This window comes from Filobasidium floriforme (assembly GCF_021052385.1).
Source record: "Filobasidium floriforme strain CBS 6241 chromosome Unknown HD553scaffold_1, whole genome shotgun sequence".
Classification (NCBI taxonomy): domain Eukaryota; kingdom Fungi; phylum Basidiomycota; class Tremellomycetes; order Filobasidiales; family Filobasidiaceae; genus Filobasidium; species Filobasidium floriforme.
This window is the reverse complement of record NW_025763622.1, coordinates 445,943-466,273: the sequence shown is the minus strand read 5'-3', so window position 1 is coordinate 466,273 and position 20,331 is coordinate 445,943. Positions and strand designations below refer to the sequence as shown.

Below are 20,331 nucleotides of genomic sequence, written 5' to 3'. Positions count from 1 at the left end.
TGGTAAAAGGACCTGCACAAGCCTTGTCGGGAACTACCTGGATCACACGCTACAGCTGCCTTTGAAATTATAGGCGATACCTCTACAGCGTGTCGAAGTAGATCGTTTCACTGTCAAAGGCCGCCGAAGGGGTGAAACCCAAAGTGGCTCTCCGCGGGTGCACGCGCTTCACAAGGATTGTGGTGGGCGTTTCATGTTTCGATCCTTTTCCCCGCGCGTCATGTTTCGTTGATCGAAGGAGTAATTCGATCTCTTGTGTCAGCGTCTCATTGCGACGCGGAGCGAGTACATAAGTCGGACAGCATCGTCCTTTTAGCCCCTCCATACTACCTTACCCATGACTCACCTCGATCACAGTTCACTCTCGTTTAGATACGCCGGCGTGTCACCTCACTCTTTTGATTGCTTCAACGGCACCTAGTGTTCCTAGTCAAATATACAACAAGATGCGAACGTCGGTATTAGTCCCCCTTTTAGCGGCGGTCGCCTCTATCGCAAATGTAGCGGGTCTACCTTTGGAAAGCGAATTGGTAGAGAAAGATGTGGTCGTCGTGGTCAAAACCATCACGGTCGCTGTGACCAAATTTGCGGGCCAGCCTGAGATGACCGGTGCAGCCCCACCTCAATACGCTGCTGCCATGGAGTCTGGGGATGGACGCTGGGGCGAAGGCAAAGGGTGGGGCAGAGGCAAAGGATACCACGGTCAACAAGAGCAACAATCGCAGCAGCCTCCTCTCCCTGCCCAATCGACAGAGCCAGAATCAACTGCCTTAGTCGCACCTCAACCGAAACCGGTCGAATCGCAGTCCGCCGAGGCTCGTCCTCAGCCTGCGCAATCCGAAACCGCCGAGCCTCAACCCGCTTCTCCATCCACTACTGCGGAAGCGCCACCAGCAGAGCCGTCGCCTAAACCTCCCGCTGAAACTGCTGCGCAGACCACTCCTCCTAGCGGCGACGATGACAAGATTCTGGCTGCACACAACAACTATCGTGCGGTATGTCCCGGAGCTGCGAAAATGAGCTGGGACGCAGAGGTAAGAAACAGTTCCATTTAGCCCTGATTAGCTGTTCTATACCTGATCAATCCCCCCCGGCAACTTTTCCAGCTTGCTACGGCAGCTGCAGATTGGGCGGCCACATGCACCTTGGGCCATCCACAGGACCGAAGCATCAACGGAAGAGAGTAGGTGTTCGAAAGCGGCCCGGGCGCAGACTCAAAGGCTGACTCAAGGTCCTATCGCAAATTTCTGGTAAAAGATATGGTAAGACTCTCGGACGGTCGACTCCCCGTGCATGTCTGTCCTAACTATTCTTCAAGCACAGGCCAGAACGTAGCCCAGATCTACAGTGCCGACCCGAATTTGACCTACGACGTAGACTCGATGTTCCGGCAGTGGACTGATGAAGTCGGTGCGTTTGAAAGAACCGCGTTTCGTCGAGACCATCGTCTGAGTCTCGTCTTGTGAGCGTAGGCAACTACGTCGCAAATGGAGTGGCTGTGAAGGACCAAGACGGAAACGACAAGATGACAGGACATTATACGCAGGTGAGTCAAGCAGCGCCTTGCCCAGGGCCAAAGATTCCGCTCACAAGAAACATTCTTCTGTCGATCAAGGTCGTATGGATCGACTCGGATGCGCTTGGCTGCGCTGTGCAGAAGTGTTCTGGCATGTACAATCTCGTTTGCAACTATGGTCCACCAGGTAAGAGCGGCCAGATCACGCCTGGTATCCGCAGTGTCGCTAACTAAAGGCATGCCGGCGTTCTACCAGGCAACTATGGCGGTCAATTCGTCGACAAGGTAGATTACTGCAATGGCAAGCACTAGTGACCTCTTCAAAACGATGTAAAGAGTACCTCGATGGTACGACAATGTTTGTTATCTGATGTATGGCTGGCCTATACTGGAGGCCGCTTCAATTTGGCCTGACCGAGCCAACAGCAGACAACTATATCAATCATGTGTAGTATCTACCGTTGTGGCTCGTCCTGCAGCGATTCGAGATGCCCTAGCGGGAAAACATAAAGAGTGGTAACGTTCATGCTCTCAAAGACATGGATTTTGTCTCCGCGAGATTATGTATGTATGTTTTGAGTCGGCAACATAATTGGCGCAATTTGTCGTGCCTGTGAGTGTGAATTTTAAAACAAGTCTACAACGTAAAAATCTGTCTGAATGCTTGGTGTCCTGCGTTCCCGATGCATTTATGGTTCATATCTGGGCAAGAACCGCGTGGTAGGCGCCGCTGAGGTGTGTTCGTCAACGAGAGGTGGAGCCGCACCCGAATCTTCGACAGGTAGATCGAGTCCGAGGCTTCGACGAGCGTGACTTGCCCTTGCGGCTGGAGTGGGCTGGGCTGGCGCAACGGGTGCGGACGAAACACCTTGGTCATCTCGTTCAGCGGACGCCGCCGGTGGAGCAGATAGCCCCGGATGGCCAGATGGCTCCTGGTGGCCGGGATCCTCTTCCTCTTGGGCGAGGTCATCCTCGACGAGAGGAGCAGTTGGACCGGTACCGGCGGTAACGTCTTCGATGAAAGGTGCACTGGCTTGACCGGGAGCAGAGCCACCTGAGTCCTCACCAAATGACGGAGCCGATGGTATCTCAGGCGCAGCCATATACGAGCTTTGTACGACGGGTCTAGGAGGAATCGGGAACGTCATCGAGGTTTGCTGACCGTCTGTTCCCATCGGTAAGGTCTCTGGCCGGTGATCCATGTCTAGCCTCTCAAAACCCTCCTCATCGACATCAACTGCGGGAGCCGTTGCATCTCTGCCATGATGCTGCTCGACCAAGGGCGATTCTGCTGCCAGAGCATCGCCGGTTGGCGAAGGCATAGAGCCGGCGTTCCGAAGCTGCTCTAGTACGCCCTTGTCGTCGGTTGCTAGATGACCGATGACCGCGGTATCGCCCACCGTCAGATGAGGCGCTCTGATATCAGGAGGATGAGAAGCAGATATATCTTCCGTGCCAACTGATCGTCCTGCTCCACCATGACCGAAAGCGACGGCAACTGCATCTTCCTGATCTGCGGTAGTTGGAGCAGGATAGTAATTGGCAGGGCGTTTCTCCGCTGCTCGTGCAGAGATTGTCGCCGGGCCACCCTCTACAGATGTAGATCCCAACGTTTCTCCATGCTGTGGCAGATCATCGACAGCGTTCTGCGACCCGGTCGCCGCTGGCGGTACTGTCCCGGAGGCCCCAGCAGCTCGATAGTACGCCGGCGGGAAATGCGGTGCTGCAAAGGTAACAGAAGCCTGATTGGCTCCAGGAGTAGCAACATTCCCGATAGAACCTGTTTGCGATCCAGCCGGGTCTGCAGGTACATCTTGATGCGCCCGATCTCCACTCTCAGATGTCCGCGTGACAGCCCTGCTGATCGTCCGAGTCAAGGGTAGATCCGCAGGCAAAGTTGATGCGGGTGAAACCGTTCCATCTGGACCGTCGCGAAGCGAAACCGTATCGCCTCCTCGAATTCGCGCATCCGACTCGACTGCCGTGGTGCTACTGCCCTCTCCGCTTCCTTCGGCCAGGCTGGTAGACGATCGTCTCCCAACACCCGGCCGATTGGTAGCGTCTCGCCTATCAATCAGGATCGGTTGCACGGGCAGGTCACGAGATTCTGCTGTTGCCGGGACATTACTCGCTGTCTTGCGTTTCCTTAGCCCTTTCCGCCATTCCAGGATCCGGCCGTTCCCCAGTCTCGTCACTCCGACGCTGACGACCCGTCTGACCTTGGCTCGATTGCCTTGACCGGCAACCTTGAACTTTTGCTCCAAAACGTCGTCCTTCTCGGCATCGCTGTCTGCGGCGCTATAACGCCCTCCGTTCGAACGTTGCTGATCCGCCTGTCCTGCGACCCGCTCTGATCGGATGATATCTCCTATCCCATTCTCCTCATCCCCGAGACTGCTCTCCTCGTCCCTCATCCCTTCCCCAGCCATGACATCGTCACCAGGTCCATCCGCCGAGTTCGCCCGTTCCGCGGCTGCCTGTCTAGCCCGTTCGTTTTTTATGAGTTGTGCCTTTCTTCGCTCGCGTCTTGCTCGCCTGCGTTTTGCTTTTGCTCTCGATACCACGGTACTGCAGTGAACATTGGGAGACGTCAGCACCTTGCAGTGTGTGTTCGATGGAAGGCTATGACCGGCTCACATGACGATAAAGCAAAATATCAAGGCGGCAAGACAGACGCTGGCGACCGTGATCAGGGGTACGGCATAGAGGTCCCCACGATCACTCTCGATCCCCCATCCTCGAGGCAAGGCATCCGTAATCAAGAATGTCGTATCCATCCCATCGGCATCAGCGGCTGCTACCTGTGTAGCCATGGACCCTGCCGTCGAGGTCGAGGCGGTGGTCTCGGGTTCTGTAGGATCCAAGAGCGAAGTCGTGATCGTCGTCGTCATTTCCTCTTCGGCTCGTCCGATGATCGAAGGGTCTCGAGCCACGCGACCGTACAATTCCCAATTGGCCGTCCCCAATTGGCCGTCCGAGTCGGTAGTAAAGAGATAGGGAAGGATAGTGTTGGGCACGGTAATACGACGAAAGGTGGCTTCTGTGGTTGGGGTAGGTGTTGAGGTAGGGTCGGCGGGAGGGATACCATCTTTGCGGTATTGCGTAAGGAGAGGAGGTGCAGGAGTCGGTCGAGATCCGGATGAAGGAGAGGCGGAAGAGGACGTGGCAGGGGGTGTTGCTGAGAGAGTAGGTGACTTCCTGGTCGTCCAGCGAGGTGTCGCTTGGTTTTCGGGTCGTTTCCCGTCTGCACCGTCTAGAAATCTCTCACTGCCTCGCCTGACACCCCTCTCATCAATGCCCTCCGGAACATCGGCCAGACGAAGCTCAGACGACCGCCTCCTGTCCCTCTTTGCGTGTATGATAAATCCATCCGAATTTCTTGCGTTTCGTTGAATCGGTGATTGTATTGATGATGATGAGGATGTCGAAGAAGACGATCGAGCAGGAGCACGGGCACCGTCTCGACCTGCTGGTCTCGCTCCGGCTTGTACGGGGAGTAGCGAAAGCAGGCCCAGGCTGACCAGGGCCGATCGAACCCTAGGCATGGACTTTGCACGCTCCGGTTGTTTGGTAGAGTGCTCTGTTATACATGTCGACGTCGATGACGAGGGAAGAGACTCGTCCCATCTCTCCATCTCGTGGCGATCCGGCGGGCGATGTCGTGCCCGGACGTCGATCGAGTGGGGAGACCAGGCAGAGACCCCGTCGTAGGCTATCGGATGTTCGTCGTCTAGCACTATTGTGAGGAGTCTATCTACACCATCGTCTTGTTGTGATTGTGGCAACGACGATGCCATGATGGTCGTTGTTACCAACAATCTCTCTGTACCAACTGACGGCCACGGGCGGCGGCACGCGAAGAGGATCGGAGGAAGATGTCGTCGGTGTCGGTGTCAATGTGAGACGGGCATGGCAACGTCGGCGGTGGTCATCGTGATCATGATGGCTATCGAGAAGAGTACAGTGTGAGTAGTAGTGTGACATGGAGTCGAGGATATCAAAGATGATGATGATGGGATGATGATGATTACAAGTTTGAAAGCAAAGGGAGGTCAGGCGGGTAGGGCAAAGGGAGGAGGAAGCCGCGAGAATTGTTATTTTTGACACAGACACACACACGAGAATAGCTAGCCAAAAAGGTCGTACAAGTCTCATCGAGCGATGTCACTTTAATGACAGAGATGGAGAGGTGTAGATGGAGAAGATTACATGATCGAGCATGTTCAACTGCAGTATCATCGAGGTGTCAATGATATGATGTTACAGCATCTGAGCGCGGTTCTCGCGATACGAGTTGGCCACACATCTAGATCGTCGACTGCGCCTGCGGGAGACCACCCGCTCGAGAGTACATGCCAAAGCAGGGGCAACAAAATCCTTTTCTCTGCTTTGCCCCCCTTTGGAACCCTCACAAGACAAAGGGGTCCGTTGCAAAGACGACAATGCGTTACGAGGTGAGACGTGACATCTGAGCGAGCGGGCGCCTCGTCGCCGATCGCCGACCTGTTGCTCGATGCTAGAAGAAGGGATGATCGTGTATTATTGTCGAACCCGCTATGACCCGCGATAACACTACCCCTCCAGCAGCCAGCAGCGGACGAGGAGCTCAAACGCCTGCTAGTGCTAGTGCTAGTGAGCGATAGCCGCGGTTTCGAGCCACAGGTCGGACGATCACGGCCGGCGAAAAGGAAAAATCGCTCAAAGAGGCAATTCCCCGTATAAACCTTTTCTCCCAGCCCTGACACAATACCCAAACACACACTGGCAATAATATGATCCCGTCTTCGGTGGTCGTTTTATCACCAAGAACCTCCGTCGGGAACGACATGCGTATGAACCCGGATCCCGGAACCGCCCATAGGTCCCGCCGCTCTGTCGCAGCAAGGCGGTGCTGCGTAGATCGAATTGCCTCGTATCTCGTATCGTATCTCGTATGAAACAGGTATCGTTTCGAATCGTACAAAGTCGACCCCGGCCCGGGTCACAGTAGCCTGTGACAGTCCCCCCCCATTTCGTCCGCGGACAATCCCGGCGGTATCTTCCTCCTTCCGTCCGTTATATTTCCAGAATTTCTCCTTTCCGCCCGCCATTCCGATGTGTAAGCCAGGATGACGCTCTTCAGACCTGACATGGCGTGTGATCGACGGCGCTAAGCTGTTGCCCTCATGCGAAACGAACGACCGGATCGCGCTTCGGGGCATTGTCCATGATCGTCTCTTCAGGTTCTTCCCAAGGGTCGGCAGTCTCTGCTTCTGCCACTGTCAAAGTCGATCGGTTTAGTGCATTCATTACTTGGCCCAAGAATTGTCGCTCAACCTAATACGCACTGATATCCAAGGTCTTGCCAGCCGCCTGATGTTGCGACTTCATCTGGCGCATTCGATCCCTCAAGTTCCCCCTCCTTTCTCGTCGCTTGCTCTCGGTCGAATATTGAGTGCTCGATCCGGCCGTTGACGAGGGCGTTCCAAACGTGCCCATGCTGCGTGTGTCGTCGACCAGGTCAGACGTCATGGTGGTCGAAGGCGACGGCGTGGGCAACAGGTGCGGACTCGGCGAAACGCCAGACGAGGTCGAAGATTCTTTTCGTACCCGCTCGCTCATCGGCACGGATGCAGCGGATTGGTTGTCGTACGAGTTGTCCTCGAACCTATAATTCGCCCTCAGCTTGGTCGAAGACGGCGGGGTAGGCAACGTCGAGGCATCGTACGCCATGCGCGTGTCGAATTGATGTCTACCACCGGATAGAGTTTGATCCAGGAGCGCGCCGACTGGTACTGGTCCATCTCCTACCGTACCACCCCTTGCGCCTGGGTTCACCAGCCCACCTCCATCTCCCACCATCCTAGATCCCACCAGAAAAGCCTCGAGCATACCGGGCGGAATTTCGTACGTCCGTCCATTGGCGGGGTCAATATAGTGCAAGACGCCAGGCGAAATCGCTCCTGCCGATGGGGTCAAACCCGCCGACGAGGCGAGATTCGAATCATTCGAGAGTCGATTCCCTGATGGATTCAGTCGGTTGTCTCGGGTGTGGGAGGCAAGAGGTAAACCATGTTGGGCTGGATTGGGGGGCGGTTCATGTTTGGGAACCTGCAGAGGCGGTGCCGAGATCGGTGCCTTTGAACCGGGAATGATAATCGTTGGTCGAATCTTGCTTGGAGGCGGATCGGCCGAAGACAAGGCTGCGTTGGTAAACCGTGGCTGAATGGGAGTCGGGCTTCTACCAGCTCGCATCTCTGCCCTGGCTTGTTGTAAAACAGAAGGCTGTCGACGAGCCTTTTCCACGGAAGGCAGGGTTGAACTTTCGATGGACGAGATCGAGCGTCGTTGAGGCCTGTCACGTATGCCATTGATGGTGGGCTGCCCAGAAGATAAGAGCGACTCGACGTTTGGTCCGACAGATGACATTCCGCTTCTTTCAGAGGAAAGGTCGGACCGCTGCTTCGGCCTGGAAGGCACCGAATTGCGACGCGACAAGCTCGAAGCTGTGCCAGGCCGGACTGCACTTTGAGCTAAATAGCGTATCAAGTTAGCAAGACCGAGTTGGACGTCGAGGTCGGCGACTTTACCTTGAAGGGCTGCGACGGGCGTGGTATCCGATCCTGGTGCGGAAATTTGGCCATCCTGACAGGCTCTGAAAACAGATACAGGATGAGCCACTGCCCACAAATCACAAGGCGCTACGCTACAACTCACCCGAGTTCCGCGATGATAGTTTTGAGTTGAAGGAGCCATTCTTTGTGCAGACCAGAGCCGTTGAAGCGAACAGTCAACAAGCCGTCTTCGGCAGGGACGCCTTCTACGTAAGGGCTAGCGATCGTGAATCCGTCGTTGAGAATGGCAATCATCTCGGTGCTCGAGGTAATCTGGGCCCGAGCGAGTTCTGTACGGTCCCTTCCTTTTAGCTTGTACGAGATCGATCGTTTCCCGTTCATGCTACCTGGCTCGTCCAGAATGTCGTCGGCAGCGGTGTATGAGAACAAGTGAAGGTGAACTGTAACCAGCTGCGCCTTGACGGAAGTTTCCGACAGGTCCAGCGATTGCGGCCGCTTCTTGCGAACGGACAACAGGAGCAATGCTGGAGTACCCGTCTCTAGACCGAGGGCACCGCTCGCATCAACATCGGTTGGTATCCAGCCGACACCGGCGTGAGCGACCACATCCAGTAACGATCTGAGATCGCAAGGGAACGCTGGTATCGCTGGCACATCGTTGTCGGTATCGTTCTCAGATTTGGCCATTGTAGGGGTGATATCTGCGTAGTGCAAGGGATTGTCAGACCTCGTTATCATCAACTGATCAGACCGGACCTACCATTCCTTGATCGATCCTGATCGGGATTGAGGTTTTGTGTCTGTTTTACGGAAGTAGCCGACGGGTCTTGCTTTCCGGACGGCTTGGAGGCCTCTCGCTCAGTAGTGATGTCAACAAGAGCAGCCGGGACTCGAGTTTGGTCTCTTAATGCAGCGGGAAGATTTCCCTCGGAACGAGATGCCGATAGCGATGTACTGGTCTTCAGGATGGGGATGGGCTGTAGGGCCGCTGGGTATGGGGGTAACCCCGACGGGCCGTTTCTGTCCGATCGACGAGCTATATTCTCGATACCTCTAGAACTGGGAGCGCTGCTTCCAGAAACACCCTTGAAAAACGCTTTGAGAGCACCTCGCTTGCTCGAAGTCTTGTCGCTGCCTCTTTCGCTGGCAGCTGTTCGAGAGTGGGTGTCGGATTGGTTGGTCTGTTGAGTGCGATGAGAAGCAGCTACCGATACCTGGGGAGATGTCACCCATGGCTCGGGCGTCGGACCTATCGCGGTGAACGAGGGAGCGCTGGTGGTCGAACCGCTAGCTTGGCTGGTTCCCGAGTTGCGCCGTCTCCTGATCAAGCGGCTCAAACCACCCGCAGATTTCGTCTTTTGCTGTCCTTGTCCGGTGCCAAAGGGCTGGGCGAACATGTCTGGTCCCAGAATCCCCAAACCCGTCAGGCCAGGTTGATCTTGCATCCCGGGAGGTACAGGAAAGTCTGACGCGAAATCTTCCTCCATCTCTTCTGCCTCCATCTCGTCGGCCCACTCGTCGGCCAAACAGAGGCCTTGTACCCGCTCTCCCTTTTGCGAAATGTTCCCTTGAATATTGTAGTGAGACTCGATCCCTTCTTGAATATGCTCCATCTCTTCAAAGTCGGTCACTGGCGTGATGCCCACTCCCCTCTCTGCTGCCAGACGGAGTAGACGTTCCTTTCTGGCGGAGATGGTGGATCGACCCCCCGACGTCGCACTCTCCATGTCCGTATAAGTGGTTCCTGAAGTCACACGGTAGAGTTCGCTCGCTCGTTTAGAGCTCTGACTGGTAGCGGAGGGGGTACGAAGACGTGTCTTGTCGAGATCTAGCTCGAGCCTCTGAAAGGCCCTGGGAGACGGATCGGAACCCCTAGCAGCGTCCTGGTAGTGGTGTATGGCCAGGTCGCTCCCTCGCGAGGATGCGAGTGATCTATTCGTGTCATCTGGGTTTCCTGATTCGAGTGATGTACCATCTGCCTTGTATCGTTTCCTCCTGGAATGAGAGGTCTTGGGTCGAGTTCCACTCGACTTCTGCGAACGATCGGGGTCAGTTCGACAGGCGATAGGCATAGCTTGGCTCAAAGCTCACCTCGAGCTCGAGTTCCCACTTCTCGACATGTTCATCCTTGACGCGCTCCAGCTCGATCCGCATCTGTCTCTGCTCTTCGTCCGAGATCTCTTGAATCTCGTCTCCCAAGCATACCGCGGTTGATGCCGCCGAAGGTCCAAGTCGGGATGGCATGCTGGCTGACAGATTTAGAGGATAGGATAGAAGGGATGGTTCAGAGGAATCGTAGATTTCGAGGGAAACGATTGATGACCTCAACGGCTCATGGGTTGCTACTGTCGACTGTCGTGTTGATGATGCTGGCCGATCCAAGCAGAAAGAGATGTGCCATAAGCTTAGCTACTGGCTAGTGCCTGGTGGTTAGAGCTTGTCTAGCTTGTGACTCGTGATAACTTGATAGTGGTGCTGGGCTAGAATGTACGAATCAACGGCGGAGGTTGACTCAAAATGTCGATGTATGCAGACATGGAGCATGGAGCGAGATTGACCAACCTCGCTCTCTGGCTCTCCTCCTCGTTCATGCTTCCCTGATCTCTGACTTTATGAATCCGCCCGAGATCGACTCTGGTACTCTGATCGCGCAACAAGAAGCAAGAAGAGTACCTGACGACAAACGAAACCCTGTTGACCGAGTCAATCTCATCATCACGGCGACGGCGACAAGGTTTCGACGACGACGACCGATTCCAATCGATTCAGGGACGACGCGAGTGAAAGAAGGTCAAGACAAAGACGGAGGGGCCGAGCGAGTGGATCTCAGCTGGTGATTCGCATCAAGACCCCTCACATTCGGCACAAACGTCTCAAAGGATGTCTTGCTACACTCTCTCGCTTCTGCTGTTTGTCTCCTGCAAAATAGCGCCAAAGGACCCGCGACCTCTCGCTTCGAGGACGCCGTCGATTTCACCCGGGGCGAGATGAAACACTGCAACAGCGCGAGGTCGGTAAGCGCGACGGCGACAATCGCGCTTTTAGTTGGGTTATGTCTATGGTCTATAAGACCCTTTCGATTCGTCATCGCTTGGATACAGCTCGAGTGCAATGGACGTCCCCCGATGCCTCAGCTCGAAATTACACCGATTACACCTCAACGATACAGGACATCTTCTCAACGATAGCAGTTTCAATTCAAATCAAGTTGTCAGGAGAATGTCGTCTTCGCAAGTCATCCGCTTCCACAAGTACATCGTCACCCCTCAGGTCTTCTACAAGACGACGAGCAGCTATGGAATCGTCAACATGCGACCTCTGATCCGTGAGTGAGGGTTATCAACATTGTGCTTGGAGGGCAAAAGTAAAACTCAATGTCTCTCCGAACCTAGCTGGCCGTGAGTATCTTTCTCTACCGTTACTCGACGCATAGGATCTCAAGCTGTCTGTCCTCATGCACAGACGTTCTCATCTGCCCTATGCGGGTCGTGCCTAGGCTGGCAGACCTCTCCCCCGCAGAGATCACGGACCTCTTCCTCTCTGTACAAAAAGTTGGCAAGGTCATCGAGAAGGAGTATGGCGGTCAGGGTCTGACTATGAGCTGTCAGGTGAGTGTCTACACTCGAGCGCTTCGACACCACCGTGGACTTCACGGCTGATCGGCTGATGGATGGTCTTCCAGGACGGCTCGGCGGCGGGCCAATCGGTGCCTCATGTGCATATCCACCTCTTGCCACGTCGGACGACCGATTTCAACGGTCAGAACGACGATGTCTACCCGGCACTCGAGAGAAGCGAGCATCAGCTGGATGGTAACCTGGCAGAGGTCGCGCAAGAGACCGGAAACGAGCGGAACGTGATGAAGGTACCCAAAGATGAGGACCGGAAGTGTAGGACCGCCGAGGACATGGCCGAAGAAGCGGAGAGGCTAGCAACCCTGTTCCGGGATGAGTGAACGTTCACTAGGTGGAGATCAAGTTTGAAGCTCGATGCAGCGGGGCGGGCGAAGAATCAACGGCTTTCGGTCATCATAGATGGACACAGCAGGATGATATACAAGCATTGCACATAACGATTCATCACGACTCATACGACTGTACAAGCGCAACACGGTACAACAACAAGAAGAGTGGATTGCAACGCGGAATGTACCTGGAGGAGACTGCGGTGGTCTCACTCATGTCGGGACGTTATCGACTTGGAGACCTGTTTGCAACCTGAATCAGCATCAGTCGGGACACCGTTGCCATCAGGCCTGACTCACCGTCACACTCGGATTGGGAGCTGACAGGATGGTCCACGACCGGGGTACGATCGTCTTGACGTCCCGGTTGACAACGTAGAACGAGGCGAAGCTCTTGGTCGGGGACGGAGCGATCCCACCCTGGAACCTGAACAAGGGGTTGTAACGAAGTTGACCGGCGACGATCTTGCCCGAAGATCTGAATGACATGACGATGACGATGGTTCTTGTGCGAGTCTATGCGACTGATGAACGTGAGACCCAACAAGTGGTTCGTGTGGAAAACTACCTTGTCCCGTACGTGTCGAGCGGATCCGTCGGGATGCTCTTTATACCTGTACAAGGCGTCACAATCCGTCCGAGCTCCTTGTGCTCCTTGCACTGGTGACCCCGCGGCATAGGAGCATGTCATGAAAGGAATGCGATGCGAGAAGCAAGGAGAAGGACCTTTCCTCAGACCGTCCAGTCTGCCTGTCTATGCGCGAGGGCTCCGCTTGCCTCTCACGACATTGTCGCGTGTCACAGGCTGAAAGACTACTCAGACCACCTCACATCGAAAGATCAGAGTAGAGGAGAGATCGCCCGACATTCGAGTCAGGTCGGAATGGCCCCGCTCAAGATTTTCGCAGCTACTCTATCCGTATATCGCTGTCCATGCGCTTCGACTTTGTATTCAACATGGTGATCATGCTGATCAGAACGATCGCGACGACTGGACGTGCCCGACATGATGTTTCATAGCGCGGGTTGGAGAAGCGAGAACATCCTCGGGCAGGAGCGGGCACACGAAAACAATACCGATACCAAAACGGCGACATCCGACCGCGTTTGCGAGACACGCGAACGTACTGCCAGCTAGGAGTACAGCCGAGAACAGCGAGAACCGATGGGAACGAGATGTCACTGGCTTAACGTGACGCACAAGAAGCAAGAAGAAGACAGAGGAGGCGTAGGTTAGCTCGGAGAAGGACGGGACGAACGACACCCTGACCCGTGCCGAGTACGTTTCAGATCACAACGAACGCCATCGATTGTTTTTGGATGTCAACAAAAGACGAGTTGTGCAATTACGCATCACGCAAACAAAAGAGGTGTTTCGCAATTCGTGATCTGTAGATCGTTTCTGCATGGCGTGTCCTGCTCGGAGGCTGTCGTAAATGTCTCTGATAAGGCGAGGGCAGACTGCGCCTTTCCGACGGCGATCACTTCGAGGTCCCGAATCTTGTTGCTCGACAGACCCCCCTTGCCAGCCCTCTCCCAAGGGTCACCTCGGGAGTTGTCCTTGCTGCAAGGTTGGTGCTTGTTCTCTCCGCGCGGGTTTGTTTTGTTTGTTCCCTTTTGTTTTTTTCTGGCGGGGAAAGCCGTCCGTCCGGCGCCAAGCGAGCGATACCCCCCGGAATTGATCGACGTCATGGCACTTTTTCCTGGGATCCCGCCATGTTGTTGTTGTCGCGGTTGTCGTTCCTCGCCTTGCGCCTTGCCTGTCCCCCCTGGCACTCCGACAAGGCGTTTTGAATAATATACCTGGACGGATACAAGCACATCACGTCTTGCGGCGAATTGCCCTCAGAATGGCTGCAGATCCTTTTTGTCCTCGAACGTCGGTCCGGGATGTTCAAGTAGATTCTACGCCCCCGCGCGCGTCGGGGTATCAGCTCCTTTGCTGTGCAGAGGTCGAGAAACTACAACTTGAATCAGAGTGTCAGGTCAACAATCTCGACCGCACGGCACTAGCTGAGTTGATGTGACTGCTTCGTTTGTACCAGCTGGTTGCATCTGTGTATATTTCGCAATGAGCGAGCATGGTGTGTCGTAACCGCGAGTGTGAAAGGGAGGGGAAGGGAGGCTGAGGCTGATTGCGCACGCAACACGCGAGAGACGTCGAGGAGGCTGGTTCATGGTTGCACGCATCATTGGGTGCGAGACGTGCGAATGTGTGTGGTGTGATGCGATTGTGCGGTCGGCGACTTGCCAGACCTTGCTACATGCTACGTTGGATGGTTGATGCAAGCTCTACTCCTTTACTGCTGGTCTGCCTGTCTGCCTGCTGCCTGCCTGCCTCCTATTTGGCTGCTGACTTCTCATCCGGCACCTGCTACCGTTCGTCAGCCCTCGGGATTTCGGTTCAGATCCCAAGCTCGCGAGGCCTCGACTGCAACCCAAACCATCAAAGCTGGACCGACCTGACCGTGAACCGTGACTGCATTCACTACTCGACGCTTTCTCAGGATTCAGTCATCCCATCACTCCGGGTCAACAGACTCAGCACGCTCGTTAGTTTGGCACCATTACCCACAGAACAGCTTTCTCCCGGCTGGCCTACCGACTTTGCACATCACATTCGTGCTCGACCTTTCGCTACCTTCCGACGTTACAGCCACCCCTTTGGAAGACCTAGATATCCAGAGAGTGTCGAGTCCACGAGCATTTGCACACTTCGATACCTATCTAGCGACCGGATCCTCCGTCAACATAACGTCTTTCCGACCGACATCTTCGACTTGGATGACCTGGGTCTAGCTTGTTTGTCAGGCGGCTGCGTTTCAGAGTCGTGCCTTTGGGTCAGAAGTCAGTCTGGTATCCTTTATTCGACCCTTCCGTAAGCAGCTCGATACCGATCGTCCTCCCACATTGCTACCGCTTTACTCACAAGATATGTCTATCCTGGCATGTCTGGAATAGAAACGTCTCTTGTCGGCTCGAATTCACATAACACACTCCTTTGGATACACGCACCACACGCTTGGTACACATCAATCATTTCCGTATAAACAACCTCGACCTCTGCTAAACAATCCCTCACCGACTCGCAAGACGCACCCGGATCGATCTAGCCTAGCTTATCGATCATGGCTGCCTTCCACCCTTCCCGAGACGCCCTCAGTTGCGGTTCATCCCCGATCAATGGTCCTCTGGAATTGCGGCAGCGAGAATCGGCCTCTCCCGTCTCTTCTTACGGGGATGATGCCGACGAGCTGATGGAGACCGACAAGGAGGACGAGTTGACGAGCGAGGTCGATCGCAGTTTCAGCCAGACCTTGTCCGTCTCGGACGCCTTTGAGTCCATGCCCTCGCCGCAGTCCAAACCATACACGACCGCTGCCAACAAGAGGCACGGCATGACATTGCCCCGGAGGATACCCTGTATGCTACATGGGGCGGACGATGATGACGACGATGACGAGGGCGACGAAGATGATGAAGTGCATGGGAACGGTTATTTCGGAGCAATGGCTCCCATCTCTCCGACTGGCGGCGGGCGTTTTGCGAGGCGACCTGCTCTCGGGCAGGCTTCGAAAGCGAGAACGACTCAGTTGTCTTCCCGGCTAGGGCAGATGCAACGACCGTCCGCTTTCTCTGCTGCAAACGCTAGACTGGCCAGGCCAGAAGATCGTCCTCAGAGAGCTTTTGGACGAGAGTCGGGTCGGGAGAATGTCGTCATTCAAGAGCACCAAAACCAGACGCTGAGCCGACCATCTCTCAAGGTGAACTCGAAAAGTCAGACTGAGATCGGCTTCAAAGCGCCCATGACAGCTCCTCTTTCCGGAACATTGCGTGCGCCCGTACAAGATGAGAACAAAGACTCCACTTTCAGGCCTCTTGCTGTCAAGTCGAGACCGCCTCTACCCACATTCACGATGACACAGAGACCGTCACCGAAAAGAGGGGATGTGAGTCGCCGTGTACGAGATTGTCGATAAAGACCGTTGCTGAGCTGACATATGCGGCTTCCAGTCTGCGCCGATTTTCAGAGATAGAGATGTACAACCTAGCAGACATGCTGTCAAGCGCAACGCCAAATCCTTCGCCGACAACTCTATGGAGATCGACTCGCCTACACGACCGGGTCCGATGCGGATAAACGTGACGCTCGAATCTCCCAAAGCTTCCGCTACACCATTGACAGGTTCGCCTGGTCTGGGAGACTTTTTCGGAAGCGATACGTCCCCGGACGGCAAAATGCTTGAGGTCCGCGGTTCCCGCGATGAGACTATGATCGGGAGCGGGACAGAGTCGTCTCCAGGATCGGTCATCGATTCGCCCTCGAATCCCAGGATAGGGTTCAATCCTGGCAGGGCGTTCGACAAGTCGTTTTCCTGCGGAGGTGCCGGACCGAACTCCCTTTACGGGAATCGTGTCTCCACCAACCTAGCATCGAGACGACGAGAGCCCTACCTCAAGAGACCCTTGCTCATCGCGACGAACACGGCTCACGAGATCCCCACCAACACGGGGACTGCCTCGGCTCTGCCAGTCATGGACGGCAAGTCTGGTCAGCCTGCAGCCATCTTTTCGTTGGCCAGGGTCGCTCGTGCTGGAGGACAACCGCCTATGCGCCGAGCTCATTCTGTCTGTCACGAAAGCGAAGGGGGTGAAGCCGGTCGCGATCACGATGACAACCTCCCTACTGCAGCCGGAAACCCGACAACAGGTAGGGTCGTGAGCCATATCGAGACTGGCACGTCTGGTCTACAAGCCATTCACCACTTGGGCGGGCGACTCACGCCGGACAGTTTCGGTTCGAATGAGGCCACGAGGTCACCGTACGCTCAAGCAGGATTGTTGGGTTTCGGTGCCAACGAAATGGAAGGCAAGGTTCTGCCGTGTCACAGCGTCAAAGAGGATGGGCTTGTCAGGGTTACAAGAGAAACAGTAAGCGAAAGGTCCCTTCTTTTACTAGCGTGTTGCCATGAGTCTAAGCTTGATATGTGCAGGTTCGCGACTTGATTGAAGGGCATTACTCTGAAAAAATCAGCCGATACCACATCATCGATTGCCGTTTCGGTTACGAATATGAAGGTGGACATATCGATGGCGCCCTCAACGTTAACAGCAACGCCGCGGTCGAGGATCTACTGCTGAAAGACGGTCAAGGTGTCCATGCGCAAGGGCACGAACTGCCCCGACCTTCCCGCAGTGGCGAGGTTCAGGACATACCACCAGCTATTATCATCTTCCATTGCGAGTTCAGTAATAAGCGAGCGCCTGCATTGTGAGTGCCACCGATCCACCTCTAAGACCCGTAACAGATGGGCTGATCCAATTCCGTTTGTTAGTGCCAAACACTTTCGGTCACGAGACCGTTCGATCAATCAACAAGAATACCCGAAAGTCCATTTCCCCGAACTATACATCCTCGAAGGAGGTTACTGCGATTTCTTCAAGGAATGTCCTGTATGTAGATGTGGACGGGGTTTGAGGCATTCGCGAACTAAAATGAAACCGGCTCCTACAGGAAAAATGCGAGCCTCAGGCGTACGTGCCCATGGATGATCCTAAACATTGCGAACGACGGGACAACAATCTGCACGATTTCCGCAAGTTCACTCGTACAAGGTCGTTTACGTACGGCGAACCCCAGCCGCCAGTGCGCCCTGCACAACCCTGTCAACCATTAGCATTCGCCCCCGCCAACGGCCTTCTGAACCGTCGAGTGACTTCTGTCATGGAAGAAGAAGACGTCCACATGACATCGCCAGCCGCGCAGACCGCCAAGAAGTCCCTCATGGATTGGGATAGCCCCGGAGGCAGCGTCGATGGCAGCCCATGTGCGAGATATCTCAACAACCCTCGACCCGGTCAATTGGATCAGCGGCCACAGGAACCCATTTTCGGATCGATCAAGCAAAGGGCGGCCGGAGTGAGAGCCCTCGGCACCGCGCAGGGGAAAAGGAACTTTAACCGGACCGCCTCTTACGCTGGGCATTCCAATTTATGATGTTCGTAATGTACGCGAGATGCTCGGCGACCTGAACTTTCAAACACACCTTCTCGACTTTCGTCGCAACTGTATCTTTAATTTACCCACCCTTTCTTGCCTTATGCTTGTCCGCCGTCGTATCGACGGCCATCCATTCCCTTAGCACTACGAGGTTTATAGTTGTCATCTGCTGGCGAGTTGTATATACCTACAACGAATACATATACGGATGATCCTGATCGCTAGTACTGTCCAGCAATCAGCTTTTCCTGCGGCCTCTTTTCGTTGATCGCGTCGAGGTCGCCTTGCTTTGCACGATGTTTGTCTTGCAATTCTTTGAAGAGAATGAGAAGGTCGTCGATGGCCTGCTCGGTTATTTGGTGATGCACCACGAACCGTGCGCCGCGAATTACGAGCGGCTGTTCGAGAGCCTCACCGGCCGCTTGAAGATCTTTTAGCGGGATTCCCAGGCTTGCAAGGTCGACCCAGACCATGTTGGTCTCTGTAGGATAGACAAATTTGCCTCCCAACGCTTGGACACCGTCTGCCAGTTTTCGTGCTAGGCCGTGTGTCCCGATAAGTTTGGGAAAGTGCTCAGTGAGAGCGACCGAGGCGGCAGTAGCAATAGCTCCAGATTGACGAATACCACCTCCGAACATCTTTCGGAACCAGCGAGCCCTTTCGATGAGGGGTTTTGGTCCGACAAGCACACTGCGAGTGACCCAGTAACGGTGTGAGCTAATGATGGTGAACCCTCATGTCAGACGATTGCTTCTCACCTTCCGATAGGCGCCCCGATTCCTTTGCTCAGACACAAAGAGATCGTGTTGAAAGGTGCGCAAAGCTCTTTCAGTCTGAAATAAGGGTAAGCGTGTTCAGCTTGCCGATTCGTTGCACCTTTAACTCGTTTCTCGTAAGCTCACGCGATCCCTAGCCCTTCGTCTTGCATGGGCAGCCCTCTTTCGTGACAGACACGCGCGGCCACTTCCCAGATCCTAGCTCCGTCCAGATGCATGATAATGTCATGCTTGGCTGCTTCCTCTGAAATCTTGACAATCTCGTCTTGAGGGAAGACGGTGCCGGCCAGAGTGTTTTCGAGACAGATCAGGCGCGTCGGGGCAGTATGGATATCGTTACCGAGCTGCAGGTTGGGCAGGATATCGTCTTCTAGGGTGAGATGATGGCCTAGACGAGGGCGGACGATGGTGCTAAGCGATCGTTGTAAACAGCAGAGTCTCGCACACGTCGGGTACTAACCGTTACGAGGGGGCAATGCATGGGTCGTTGCTTGTGAAAAGACAGCGATTCCACCAGCTGTTGTAGGGGTGGAAGCGTCAGTGAGAGCTGTCTGATGAGACACCCTAGAGATCAATCACCTTCCATCTGTTAGAACGAATTGAGAAATCAGGTTGATGAAACGATAAAGCGGCAAACAGAGTCACGCACCTGATGGACATGCGCCCTGTGATCAGTAATCACGCTGTGAGGCGGCTGAGCCAAAGTGGACCGGATGGCCAGCTCTGATTGGAGATCGTGTCAGGTCCGATTGTGACCGCAGGCCGTACGTTGTAGAAACTCACGATTACTCATGGTGCCGCTCACCAGAAAGAGTCCAGCTTCTTTGCCCGTCAGGTTCGCGATCCGGTTCTCTAGTTCGATGGTCGCCGGATCATCGCGATAGACGTCGTCCCCTCGGGATGCTTTGATACCGGCCACGAGCATCGAGTCTGTAGGTACGGTAATCGTATCACCTATGATAGAACCGAGGATGAGCTCAGCCAGGGAAATGCCATGTTTCTTCTCGACAAAGCACTTACTCCTAAAGTCACGCGAAATTTTGGCTAGCTGATCGACATTGTGCTGACCGCCGACATCTGCAGAGATTGAAGCTTTGTTGACAGCGACGGGCATGATGGTTGCAAACGTTCTAGTGTTAAGCGGACGGAGTGTGAAAGTTGTGCGAAGTGGTAAGAGCAGGGTCCTTGTCGAAATAGATGCAGACATGGACAGGTAATGAGACGAGGCCGGCTCTGGGTGTTCTTATAGTTGATACTATTCGCCACACCAATCTGAATGATCGACGGTCCTCGTGATCACAAGTTGGGATTTGCGAGAGTCTTATTTCGAATCGTGAGAAGTTGGTTGTCGACTGTTGGCCATCGTCAGCTATCAGCTATCAGCACAAGTTGCGACGATTGTGGAATTGGCCATCGCAGCCGCCTCGGATGCAAAATACCCAGACGCACGAGGCGCCGGGTTTGTCGGTCAAATCGGTCAAATCCGACAGTCCGATCGACCGAAAACAACCCCCCGAGAC

General features: G+C 54.7%; 6 protein-coding genes across 6 annotated transcripts; 3 read left to right on the top strand and 3 right to left on the bottom strand.

The window, feature by feature from the left end:
- The first annotated feature begins 1,086 nt into the window (after window positions 1–1,086).
- On the top strand, window positions 1,087–1,846 carry HD553DRAFT_302288 (CAP domain-containing protein). Its single transcript, XM_046178726.1, has 5 exons — window positions 1,087–1,183; window positions 1,319–1,410; window positions 1,473–1,546; window positions 1,616–1,703; window positions 1,773–1,846. The coding sequence occupies exons 2-5, from the start codon at window positions 1,383–1,385 to the stop codon at window positions 1,826–1,828; spliced, it is 246 nt and encodes an 81-aa protein (XP_046040023.1). The 5' UTR covers window positions 1,087–1,183; window positions 1,319–1,382; the 3' UTR covers window positions 1,829–1,846.
- A 186-nt stretch (window positions 1,847–2,032) lies between these two features.
- On the bottom strand, window positions 2,033–5,560 carry HD553DRAFT_332945 (uncharacterized protein). Its single transcript, XM_046182083.1, has 2 exons — window positions 4,154–5,560; window positions 2,033–4,084 (listed from the first exon to the last, which is right to left on the bottom strand). Exons 1-2 carry the CDS (start codon window positions 5,311–5,313, stop codon window positions 2,206–2,208), a joined length of 3,039 nt encoding a protein of 1,012 aa, XP_046040022.1. The 5' UTR covers window positions 5,314–5,560; the 3' UTR covers window positions 2,033–2,205.
- A 931-nt stretch (window positions 5,561–6,491) lies between these two features.
- Window positions 6,492–10,314, bottom strand: HD553DRAFT_353684 (uncharacterized protein; the record flags this gene model as incomplete). Its single annotated transcript, XM_046183782.1, has 6 exons — window positions 6,492–6,774; window positions 6,844–8,028; window positions 8,086–8,150; window positions 8,213–8,771; window positions 8,831–10,103; window positions 10,162–10,314. The coding sequence occupies 6 exons, from the start codon at window positions 10,312–10,314 to the stop codon at window positions 6,680–6,682; spliced, it is 3,330 nt and encodes a 1,109-aa protein (XP_046040021.1). The 3' UTR covers window positions 6,492–6,679.
- Window positions 10,315–11,199: 885 nt separating this feature from the next.
- Window positions 11,200–12,143, top strand: HD553DRAFT_3473 (HIT-like domain-containing protein). The gene is made up of 4 exons (XM_046183287.1): window positions 11,200–11,395; window positions 11,463–11,468; window positions 11,533–11,678; window positions 11,753–12,143. The coding sequence occupies exons 1-4, from the start codon at window positions 11,290–11,292 to the stop codon at window positions 12,023–12,025; spliced, it is 531 nt and encodes a 176-aa protein (XP_046040020.1). The 5' UTR covers window positions 11,200–11,289; the 3' UTR covers window positions 12,026–12,143.
- Window positions 12,144–14,745: 2,602 nt separating this feature from the next.
- Window positions 14,746–18,144, top strand: HD553DRAFT_3462 (uncharacterized protein). Its single transcript, XM_046183175.1, has 6 exons — window positions 14,746–14,912; window positions 14,996–15,984; window positions 16,049–16,966; window positions 17,029–17,306; window positions 17,371–17,488; window positions 17,550–18,144. The coding sequence occupies exons 2-6, from the start codon at window positions 15,163–15,165 to the stop codon at window positions 18,030–18,032; spliced, it is 2,619 nt and encodes an 872-aa protein (XP_046040019.1). The 5' UTR covers window positions 14,746–14,912; window positions 14,996–15,162; the 3' UTR covers window positions 18,033–18,144.
- Window positions 18,145–18,187: 43 nt separating this feature from the next.
- Window positions 18,188–20,180, bottom strand: HD553DRAFT_302275 (putative threonine aldolase). Its single transcript, XM_046178725.1, has 7 exons — window positions 19,832–20,180; window positions 19,595–19,765; window positions 19,453–19,534; window positions 19,272–19,330; window positions 18,938–19,199; window positions 18,794–18,868; window positions 18,188–18,725 (listed from the first exon to the last, which is right to left on the bottom strand). Exons 1-7 carry the CDS (start codon window positions 20,016–20,018, stop codon window positions 18,257–18,259), a joined length of 1,305 nt encoding a protein of 434 aa, XP_046040018.1. The 5' UTR covers window positions 20,019–20,180; the 3' UTR covers window positions 18,188–18,256.
- Window positions 20,181–20,331: the final 151 nt, after the last annotated feature.

Bases quoted from the DNA above. Each gene is read 5' to 3' on its own strand.
- HD553DRAFT_3473 (XM_046183287.1), top strand. From the start codon at position 11,290: ATGTCGTCTTCGCAAGTCATCCGCTTCCACAAGTACATCGTCACCCCT. The intron at 11,679-11,752 runs GTGAGTGTCTAC...ATGGTCTTCCAG, and splicing joins GTCTGACTATGAGCTGTCAG to GACGGCTCGGCGGCGGGCCA.
- HD553DRAFT_302288 (XM_046178726.1), top strand. From the start codon at position 1,383: ATGTTCCGGCAGTGGACTGATGAAGTCG. The intron at 1,411-1,472 runs GTGCGTTTGAAA...TTGTGAGCGTAG, and splicing joins GCAGTGGACTGATGAAGTCG to GCAACTACGTCGCAAATGGA. The intron at 1,704-1,772 runs GTAAGAGCGGCC...GCGTTCTACCAG, and splicing joins TTGCAACTATGGTCCACCAG to GCAACTATGGCGGTCAATTC.
- HD553DRAFT_332945 (XM_046182083.1), bottom strand. From the start codon at position 5,313: ATGGCATCGTCGTTGCCACAATCACAACAAGACGATGGTGTAGATAGA. The intron at 4,085-4,153 runs GTGAGCCGGTCA...TGTTCACTGCAG, and splicing joins ATATTTTGCTTTATCGTCAT to TACCGTGGTATCGAGAGCAA.
- HD553DRAFT_3462 (XM_046183175.1), top strand. From the start codon at position 15,163: ATGGCTGCCTTCCACCCTTCCCGAGACGCCCTCAGTTGCGGTTCATCC. The intron at 15,985-16,048 runs GTGAGTCGCCGT...TGCGGCTTCCAG, and splicing joins CGTCACCGAAAAGAGGGGAT to TCTGCGCCGATTTTCAGAGA. The intron at 16,967-17,028 runs GTAAGCGAAAGG...TGATATGTGCAG, and splicing joins TCAGGGTTACAAGAGAAACA to GTTCGCGACTTGATTGAAGG.
- HD553DRAFT_302275 (XM_046178725.1), bottom strand. From the start codon at position 20,018: ATGTCTGCATCTATTTCGACAAGGACCCTGCTCTTACCACTTCGCACA. The intron at 19,766-19,831 runs GTAAGTGCTTTG...GTTCTATCATAG, and splicing joins AATTTCGCGTGACTTTAGGA to GTGATACGATTACCGTACCT. The intron at 19,535-19,594 runs GTGAGTTTCTAC...ATCTCCAATCAG, and splicing joins GAGCGGCACCATGAGTAATC to AGCTGGCCATCCGGTCCACT.